The sequence below is a fragment of the Eretmochelys imbricata genome, chromosome 1 (assembly GCF_965152235.1).
Source record: "Eretmochelys imbricata isolate rEreImb1 chromosome 1, rEreImb1.hap1, whole genome shotgun sequence".
Classification (NCBI taxonomy): Eukaryota; Metazoa; Chordata; order Testudines; family Cheloniidae; genus Eretmochelys; species Eretmochelys imbricata.
Window position 1 is genome coordinate 159,707,473 of NC_135572.1, and position 10,773 is coordinate 159,718,245.

A 10,773-nucleotide genomic window follows, 5' to 3' on the forward strand; every position below is an offset into this window, starting at 1 on the left:
TTTTCTCCCCTCCATATTTTGAATCTTCAGTGTCCTTATTTATATGGTCTTGTGGATGTCTTCCTGCAGTCTGAAAATAGTCAAAATGCACTTCAAAGAAAAAAAAAATTCCTTTATCCACAGTCCTTGTGTCCTTCACTCCTTCTGTCACAGTGAACATCACTCCCTTCTTGGAACTATAGTATCATGGAAATTAATAATTGTAGAGACTCATTATGTCATCTTTAAATGGCACATGCTGTGGAGTTTACTGCTCCTTTGGGGTAGAGATTAGAGCACACGGCACACTCTCTGGAGCCAATTCACACAGTTCCTGAGACAGACGGAGGGTTTGCTGATGATGAAGTTCTGCTGGCCCAAGGATAAAGATCTATGGTAGGTAGGCTGTTGTACATCAATGCAGGGACTGGAGTTCATGCAGATTACTTTAAATATTTTTTTTTTGTTTTCGCATAGGCCTCTTTAAGGTCTATTTGTGTACTTCATTTGTAACATTTAAACCAACCTGATAGCTTTCTTTGACAGGGTAACAAATCTTGTGGATGGGGGAAGCGGTAGACATGGTATTTATTGACTTTAGTAAGGCTTTTGATACTGTCTCGCATGACCTTCTCATAAACAATCCAGAGAAATACAACCTAGATGGAGCTATTATAAGGTGGGTGAATAAACCATTTCCAGAGAGTAGTTATCATTGGTTCACAGTCAAGCTTGAAGGACATATCGATTGGGGTCTCGCAAGCTGTGTTCCCTCTGAGCTGCGTGGTCGCGTGGCAGTCCAGGAGTGAATTGGGTGCCGCGCACTTGATTAGCAGAACCACGCACGTCAGTGTGTGTTCAGGTGCCCCTCCATACTGTTCTGCAGCCGCGTTGCTCCTTCCTCCAGCGGCTCCTGGGACCCTCCTGCTTGCTGTGCAGAACTGGGGAGGGTGGGAGAAGGAGAGGCACTGATGTCAGGGTGTCCACCTCCCCCCGGCCCATTTAGGCCATCTCCACAGAGCAGGGGAGAGGGGACAGGGCACAGGAGCAGTAGAGCTGCTGGCAGCTGCTGTGGTCTGAGCCTTCTATGAAGTGAGTGCCTTAAAGCCTTAAAGAGACAGTGCGCACACACACACCCACACAGTCTCTTTCATACTTACCTTCCAACACAGACTTTTGTTGTTGTTACTTCTTGGTACTTCCTGAAATGTGCACATATTCTCTGTAATTTTATTCTTTTCGTTTTTTGACTGGTCTGTGCATTTCATAATTTTATTTCTCTCATGCTTAAATTTAATTATTTGAGTAGTAGTGAGTTCTAAAATGCCTAACCTGTCCTGGCTGGAGTAATTATCCCTATGGTAACTTTAAAAAAAAAAAATTATACCTAGGTTTTTTGTTTCTACTGGTGGCGCACTTCCGCACATTACCGTGATATTGGTGCACATAACAAAATTCATTCCGCACGTGGATGGAGAAAATAGAGGGAACATTGCCCGCAGGGATCAGTTCTGGGCAGTTCTGTTCAAGATCATCATCAATGATTTCAATAATGACATAGGAGTACACTTTTATAAAGTTTGCAGATGATATCAAGCTGGGAGTGGTTGCAAGTGCTTTGGAGAATAGGATTAAAATTCAAAATGATCTGGACAAACTGGAGAAATGGTCTGAAGTAAATAGGATGAAATTCAATAAGGACAAATGCAAAGTACTCCACTTAGGAAGGAACAATCAGTTGCACACATACAAAATGGGAAATGACTGCCTAGGAAGGAGAACTGCAGAAAAGGATCTAGGGGTCATAGTGGATCACAAGCTAAATGAGTGAACAATGTAACACTGTTGCAAATAAAGCAAACATCATTCTGGGATGTATTAGCAGGAGTCTTGTAAGCAAGACATGAGAAGTAATTCTTCCGCTCTATTCCACGCTGATTAGGCCTCAACTAGAGTATTGTGTCCAGTTCTGGGAGCCACATTTCAGGAAAGATGTGGACAAATTGGAGAAAGTCCAGAAAAGAGCAAAGAAATGATTAAATGTCTAGAAAACATTGAAAAAATTGGGTTTGTTTAGTGTGGAGAATAGAAGACAGAAGGGACATAAGTTTTCAAGTACATAAACGGTTGTTACAAGGAGGAGGGAGAAAAATTGTTCTCCTTAACTGCTGGGGATAGGACAAGAAGCAATGGGCTTAAATTGCAGTAAGGGCGGTTTAGGTTGGACATTAGGAAAAGCTTGCTAACTGTCAGGGTGGTTAAGCACTGGAATAGATTGCCTAAGGAGGTTGTGGAATCTCCATCACTGGAGATTTTTGAGACCAGGTTAGGCAAACACCTGTTAGGGATGGTCTAGATCAGGGGACCTCAAACTGTGGGGCGCTCTCTCCCCTCCCCCCCAGGGGGTCATGGAGGAACCTTTCGGGGGGGGGGGGGGCCTGGGCTAGCTCCCATGGGGGGTGGTGAGGGAGCACAGCCAAGCCCTGCTCTGTCCCCGCTCCAGCCTTGGCCCCTGTCAAGGCTCATTCCCCACTCTGGCACTTCCAGTGCAGAAGGTGGGGGCCTGCAAGGATTCTAAAAATTAATACAAGCCTGGAGTGGAAAGTATTAAACTCCCAAGGTTACAGCTTTTCTCTGACCTTGAGATTGGTAGATGCTGCTACCACTCAAGTGCAGAACCCCTTTGAGAGCCCAGGAAGGCGCACTTGGGAATTACTTCCTGTGGGGGTACCTTCAAACCCCACCCCAGGGGAAGAGCTGAGAAGGGGGGGGGGCGGGGCGCAAGGGAAATCAGCTGTTCCACCAGCTAATTAACAATGTGTGCATCAACCTCTTAAGACACAGAAATCTGATTCTGCTCTTAAAGGTAAATTTTATTTTATTTTTTAAAAAAAAGAAGGAAGTACATCTGGTAATTCAGGCTATTGCTAGATCTTAAAAGAGCACTACAAGTATTAAGCACCAAGAATAGCTTTCTTGAGGTCCAGCTTGAAGGTTACCAGCAAAACAAAAGCACTTGGGGTTAGCACAGAGGAATCCACAAGCCATAAAGAAATAAAAGGGATAAACCTAATTGTATCTTCCTAGACATTTCCTGATCTATTTACATATCTGGGTTTTTAAATGAGTACTTTCTAGATAGGATACTGATGATTTTTTTTTTTTCATACCTGGCCCAAGCTTCTTACAGGATAGCTGCTGCCCTGTCCACCTCTCCACTGGAGAACAACCACAGACAGACAAAAGGGGAGTCGTTTTTCAATTTTAAAATGTTCTAGCCTTCCCATTCGCTCTTTTGGCCAGGTGCCCACTCACTGCCTTTTACCTATGCATAGCAGTGAGACTTTAGGGGTAGAGCAATTAGAGAACAGCTACTTAACAGGATTTTATAGCTACTAGCTGGCTGGGTGCCCATAAAAGGGAGCTACCTTCCCCCCTTCCCCCCCCGCCTTCATTTATCACAGTCCCCGACTGCAGCCCAACCATGGCTTCCACTCCTGGCCCCAGCCTTGGCCCCTGGCTGTGGCTCCGTTCCTGGTCCCAAACCTGCCCTCAGCCTTGGCCTCCTTACCCTGTCCGTGTCCTGTCCCTGGCTCAAGCAGGGGTAGGGCAACTGTGAAAAGTTTGGGGACCACTGAGCGGGTAATACTTAATCCTGCCATGAGCTCAGGGGACTGGACTAGATGACCCATCAAGGTCCCTTCCAGTTCTATGATTCTATTATTCTATGCCCAGAGAGACTCTGAAGCTTCATGTACAATCTTGGAAGAGTGAATGATATACCTATTCCAGGATACAAGGGAAGGATGTGGGCATGGAATGGAAACTAATAGTAAAATGGTCATTTGGCTTATAATTGGTTCATGTGGTGTTTAGTTCCATGATTGCTGTAGATCTGTATATTTTTGTGTTTAAAATTCAAGCTGTCTTCCTTTTCCTCCTCTTAAGCTTTGCTCAGCACTTAAACCCTTGCATACTTTTTCTCTTAAAGCACTTTCCTTTCTTTTCAGAGCTGCTGGTGTTGAATGGCACTGATCCAGTTGCTGAAGCAGCCATTCGACAGTTAAGTGAGTCTGCAAAGCAGAAGCTGAAATCTCCAAGAAAGAAAAGCACCATTATCATATCAGGAGTGTCCAAGGTAGAGTTCAAAATCACACATGTTTTTAATGCGCGACACTGAAGAGACGCTTTGCTTTGCTGAGTATGATACTTGAACTCGCACTCTACTCTCTCCCATTTGACAGTTTTTGCAGAAGCTGGGTTTTATATCCTTGTTGCTTCAGAAATTAAGTGTTGCAAGTTAAGCCTAAAAGCAGAGAGTTAATCAGACACAATTTAGCCAGATGACTAACTTTACTAGATAGAGGCTGTTCTCTTAGGAGGTGGGGCTGTGGTTGGAGTTGGGGAAGACCTGTCCAGACTCAGCAGCCTGGTGAGAATTCCAGCTGCGAGTCCAAGAGATGGTGTTGGAATTCCTACCAAGCTATAGTCCCTAGACTGAGAATGGGGGCTTCATCTTTCAGACCGAGCTCCCTGTAAAAGAGGTAGTGTGGTTTTTTTTTTTTTTTGGTTTTGGTTTTTTTAAAGCCACACCACTCTCTCTGGCTGCTGGAAAAGAAAAGAAGCTTTTTGTCTCTTTATGTTCCCTATCCCCATATAGCCACCTGGCTGCTCTCCCCCAACCCCCATCTTGTTCATTCTCCCTACCGAATAGCTCCAAGGCCTCTGCTGCTTCTCACTTTTCCAAGCTGCCGGGCAGTGAAATTTACTGCTGTTTTATCATTTTTCACAGCTACTTGAAGGATTCTGAGGAGAAGCAGTGCAAGCTGACATGACCCTTGTCTGTCTGCACTGTGCTGCGTTGGCGTGAAAGCTGGGAGCAGCAGCATTGAAACTGTCTGCAAAATGGGGATGATGGCACTACATAGACTTGCATTTAGCAGACTTTCATAAAGGTTCCTTTGCCACCATAAGGTCCTAAAACCTTGTTTTTTTTCTTTCTTTCTTTCTTTTTAACCAAAGCTTAGATTTTTCTGGAAGTTGATACCTTTTTAGTTCCTTCCACACAGATGCTTACTTGCAAAGGAAGGTCTTCTACTGACCAGTAGTGATTACTGCAGTGGATTTTAAAAAAAATTTTTTTTTTTTTAAATCAAGCCCAAATCATTTTGTTAAAGCCAAATTTGATTTAGCTCTGTGCTCTGCTAAGAAAAGGAGCAAAGAGAATATGCAATAATGTGGATTTCTGGCAGTATCTGGGCAATGCAGACAGGGTGCAAAGAATGAATAAAACCCTTGTGGTGGAGACTGGTTTGTCCAGCAAATAGTGTCTTTTTTTTATTTTTTTTATTTCTTTGTCTCTTTCACTGTGGCAGACCTCCTTATCTCAGGACAGTGAAGCTACACTGATGATGGACTATGCAGCAGCCATGGATGACTCATGTAAAGAGGAGGCTCCTTCCTTGGTGGGGGAGTCTACCACAGAAGTCCCCTCCAATAAAAAACTACCACTATCTGCTTCACAAATGCTACCTGCAACTGACCTAGAGGAAAATAGCCATAATGTGTGGGACTTGGATAACAGCAGCCAACAATGGAACAGCAATGCAATTTTAGACCAGGACTGTGAAGAGATGACTGGGAGTTCATTAAGTGTCTCGGAATCTGGGAGTGTGAAAAAATCTAAAGGTATATGAGCTCTCTTGACACTTGCCTAGAATTGTATCGAAGTACTGATTTCTATAGCTGAACTTCAGTGTCTTTGTCAAGCAGTACTATCAGGTGATTCTTTTCTATTCTTACCTTCTTTTCCCCTCTTAAACTTCAAGTGGATTTGGTGCTGGTAAAAAATGCCTGACTGATAACCCTGAAGAATTAAATCCTCTAGCTAACCACAAAAAATACAGTACAGGCTTCCCCACACTGTGCCCCTCCATCACGATATGGAAAGACTTGTTCCAGGAGAGAGAGGGTAAATTGCTCCAAATCCATTCAGTCATCTGGCTTCTGAGGCGATCAGTGACCAAACTGCGAATCCACTGATGCAAATTCTTTCTGGTAAATTAAGATCAATAGTGAGGGCCCAAATAAAGAGAGAAAACCAGTACAAATCCACAATCACCTCCATCATCCCCTCTGTGCACAACCCCTCCCCTTCCCCCTCCCCTCCCCACAAAAGGAGATGTGTCTCTGATTAACTTTTTACTCTTTGTGCATATTAAACTACCCATTGAACAGTTTGTCGCTCTCCCCTCTTGCCTCTTTCAATAATACAAGTGTTTACAAAAGAGAGTGACACACAGGATGTGATTGTTTTCTTTAAATAAGGGACAAATTGTTTTGTTATCACAACTGATACTTGCCTGAGTGTGTCTGCAGGCTGCAAATGACTTGGGCATGTCTTGTGGCTCATTAGATTTTCTTCCCCCCTGTCCTCAAACTAACTTTGGAGACACATTTGAGTCTCACTTCTTCTGTTTTTTGGCTGGTGGGATTTTGAACCTGAAAGAAGCCAGCTGGGAACACTCTGTTCAATGGACTCCACTCACCCACTTGCCTGTTACTAGTGTAGGAGAGAGGCAAGTCTAAGGGCCACTGTCCAGTAGCTGCCAAAGTTCTTATGTATGCCATCCCCCTCAAGACCTCTTCTGCCTTTTTTTTTTTTAATGGCCTTCATGAATAGTACTGAAAACCCCACCACAAAATTTTTATCTCTCGTGCTTTAAATTCATAATCTCTGCCGTAAAATATACCGTGGATCTTTACGTGCTGAGGTTTCTCTCATTCTGTCGTGATTTTTCCCATCTTGTCTTTCCTGGCAGTCACTTATTGTTAGCAACTTACCTGAAGCTGTCGAGGTAAATGAGCAGTTTGGCAAATGTGTCCATAAGCTGGCCATTAAGAAGTGCATTATAGTTTTGCCTGTGCTTAACTGTCCCATATTTTGAGACCTGAATATTAGGAAATACGTGATTCCAGGGTGGCACTGTCACTAAGCCTCTGGACTCATTTCAACATTTACCTTGGAAAACAGTCTTGTATTTGAGTAGCTGTTTGGGTGGGGTGGCTGTTAAAAATGCAGTTACATTAAAAACAGACTTTCTTTTCTTTGTACAAGCTGACTGCTCAGACTTAAATGCTACTCTCTCGTCTATTTTTAAAATAATTGTGTTCACCATCTCCTAACTCTTCAGTAGAAACAGTCTGAGTTCATGATGCAATACAAGAGTGCAAAAAAAACACAATACATCCGGTGTCCGATTCTTACATATTGTGAGGATGTTTGTGTCACATTCCACAAATAGCACAATGTTGTTCTACGCAAAAGCCTGTCCAAAAAAAGATATTCACAGTCTAACTGTGGGGCTCTTGTATGTTGTGTTCTCTGACAGCATCGTGGCTTTTGTGAAGCAAGATAGGAATATTTCCTCCTTCCCTTATCAGCCCCTGGCTAAGTTATGCTAGTACAAGATGTTTGTTTAAAAACTCACATCTGCATTCGTTTTGCAGGGGAAGCGTTTGCCAAATGTTCTACTTAACAAAAAAAAATCCTTCAAGTACAATGTTAATGGTTCACAATTTGTACTGTCTTTCATTATTATTTTTGCTCTTGCATGTGTTGCTTTTTACATCTTATTACCTTTCTGACTTCATCTTTCTTACTCATGCCTTTTGTAAACTTAAGAGGACTACTATGCCAACCTGAATTAATTGCCTACACAGTAAGTTATTTTTGTTTTACTTTTATTAAAGAAAATGTAGCTTTACCGAGAGACACTTATTGCAAAAGTGAAGCAAAACTTTCGTTGTTTTCTCACCTATTATCCTCTTCCCTGTGTCAGGGTTGGGTTTTTTCCCTCTCTCCGCAATGCCTTCATTTATGTAGAGAGTTCTTAGCAGCTTAGTCTGTAGTAGCAAGTCATTCTAATTGTAGGTGTGTTACCGTTACAAATAATTGAATTGGGGCAGGGAAGATTCCCCTCTCCTCTGTCCAGATTGAAGATAACGGATTGGGGAAACTTGGATAATTACTGCAATTTTCCTGACATCTTGTGATATTTCTATGGCATTCATCCGTGTAGTAACTAGGAGCCTACCAAAGACATGCATGTGCAAACTACAGATGATTACATAGCCCTACATGAATAGTGTGTGTGTGTGTGTGTGTGTGTGTGTTACAAATTGTTTATGGGTTTCTTACGCTTTCCTAACAATCCTCAATTATTTGAGCTATAATATCTTTATATTTAAAATATTGCAATATTGTTTCAAAAACCGTACTATTCATTACATACATAGTGCACGTTTGTTTGCCTTTATGGAGCCAAGCAAAAAATTAAGACTTGAATGTGACTTGAACTCCTTCAGAGTGCTTGCTAAGGATTCATCGTGCCCCACTCCCTTTCTCTTGCCAGAAATAACGAAAGGATTGCATGAGAATACACGCTGATTTCGTATTTGCTTTCACCTGTTTCCAGTCACTTGTCCGTCCATCCGAATGCCTAGCTAACCTGGCTGTTTCACCAGCAGCTCCTCCTGAAAGAAAGATATTCCTGCTTCCAGAAGTGTAGATTGAACATTAAAGTATAAGCCTTACCAGAGTGAAAGCAGAGGCATGTATTAAATAACTATATTGCACTTCTTAAATGAAAGCTACTTTTGTGAAATAGAGAAGACTGGGAGAAGGAGGGGCTTTAGTCTGAAGCCATGAATAGTGTGGAGACATGGGATAGGAAACTCATTAATTAAAAAAAAAAAAAAAAGTACTTAAATACAATTCTTCAATAATCAATTTGAGTGGGAGTGGGGAACAATGTTGTACAGGACAACTACTATTCTGGTATTAACAGTAAGGATATTGCACTGAATTTCATTAGGGTTTATCTTTATATGATGCATTTGACAGGAGATGCCATTGGAAATAATGGTAGCCATTTCCAATTTCCAGGACAGTATAATGTAAAAAGTTTCCCCGTCTGCCTTGGTTTCTGTATTCATAGGTAATGGCAACAAAGCAAAGCGAATGGCATCAAGATGGTGATGGGTGCCAATAAAAGAACCTAGCTAGAATCATTAGATTAGATAGTGGTGTGGATACAAGCTAGTGTGAAGGTACAGCACTGGCAAGTTAATAATGGAGACCACATTTTGTTCTCTTGTACTAGTGTGAGCTCCAGAGAGGAAGATCCTGACTACTTGATGCTCACTGTTTGGGGTCCTAAGCTGCACTCCCCTCCAAGTTCTTCATTTTCACTGCCAATTTCCAATCTGCATGAACCCTCTAGAGGAGATGAAAATGCCACCACCCCACTGTACACAAAACCAAGTTGTCATTTTAAATCTATATTGGTAGACCATCCTTTTAATACCAATGTAGGCTGACCTCTCCTCTTAACTTCAGGGTTTTGTATCAGTCACTGACTAATTCCATGCTTCTGCCTCACAGTTAAGGCTATGTGCACGCACAAAACAGGATCACATACAGAAGAGAGAATTCTTAAAAGTGGGGGACTGCTGGCTCCCAAAAGCAATCCATTTTCTTACAGAAAGAAAAGATTATTGATGACTTGTGTTGCATATGCAAATTTATTGAAGAGAGACAGGCTGTAGTTGGCATGACCGCATAACACATGACACAGTTGCCTTTTCATGCATTAATCAGTGACATGAAAAATACTTTTAGTAATACAATCCTGGAGTATTAATTTATTACATAATTACTTACGTCTGTTCATTTTAAAAACCCTGTTTGGGGAATTTTGAAGAGTTTGGCGGCTATATTCTAACAAGTTTGTCTGAGCAGGTGCAAACTGAGATTTTTCAAAGATTTATTACTAGTCCAGATTTGGGCTTTTTTTTCCCTCACGGAAACAGCAAATGGCACATCCTTGACAGCAGGCTCCCTGCCAAATGCGAAGGCACTAGAGTGTCTTAAACACTTCCAAGAATGTTTGTTTTGCCCACGTTAAAAACAATGTATGTTTCCCTAGCCTCATTTTCTGAAACAGCTGAATCCTTTCTGCTGAAATTTTAAAAATGAAGACATTTAGCCTGAGGCAGACACCTGCTGGAAATTTGCCATGCCCAGTCAGCTAAAGTTAGGCAAAGTTATAAGCACCTGACAACAGGTCCTTATAATGGCAAGTGTTGGGCAACTTAACTGTAGGTGGCGCTACCAGCTCCATCTGTAATACACACTGACTTGTAAAGGCACATGGTAGGTAGTGCTCTTAATAAATTAGCGTTTTACAGATGCCAATGGGGATCCTGAACTTGGAATTTAAATGCCAATTTCATCTTGTGCATAAACTAGCTGTATACACTCTCTCCCCCCCCCCCCCCCCAGCTTCCTTGATGTTTCAGCAGCAATCCATGCACTAGATATCTGGGGGGAAGAGGGCAGAGTGTGTGTGTATTTCTGAACATGTCATCCCATTCATTGCATATCTCTTCCCCCATACCGCATAATGTCCTTCCTAGTGTATTGGAAGGATTAAATCCACCTGAATGGGATGTGAGAACTTGAAGATCCTGGAATGTTGTTGCAGCCGACAGTGAATGCTATGCATGTATCATGGGCTTTAAGAGAGCAACTGAAACTAAGCAAATGGAAGGGAAGAGAAGTCTACAGTACTCGTGGATTGGCCTTGAAAAGTTGGAGAATTCAAAGGATCTCCAATATTAACAAATTCTCATCTGTACCTTGTTCTGTAACAGCATCTCTGTCCTTTTCAACCACGCTCTTTTTTCGAGGACTGAAGGAAAGCTGACGTTCTCTTTAGTGCTCCTCTTAAC

The 10,773-nt window shown here is 42.2% G+C and overlaps 1 protein-coding gene across 2 annotated transcripts in view; it reads left to right on the forward strand.

Annotated features, from left to right (window-relative positions):
• The window catches only part of C2CD2 (C2 calcium dependent domain containing 2), a 50,669-nt gene that overhangs the window by 38,104 nt on the left and 1,792 nt on the right, over positions 1 to 10,773 (forward strand). Inside the window, exons 12-14 of one of the 2 annotated variants that reach the window (XM_077818185.1) lie at positions 3,990 to 4,117; positions 5,355 to 5,667; positions 8,394 to 8,562. In XM_077818185.1, coding sequence (XP_077674311.1) covers positions 3,990 to 4,117; positions 5,355 to 5,667; positions 8,394 to 8,428 — 476 coding nt within the window. In that variant the 3' untranslated portion in view covers positions 8,429 to 8,562. Of the gene's footprint in view, positions 1 to 3,989; positions 4,118 to 5,354; positions 5,668 to 8,393; positions 8,563 to 10,773 lie in introns of those variants that run through there. The other variant, XM_077818176.1, reaches the window with a different exon arrangement.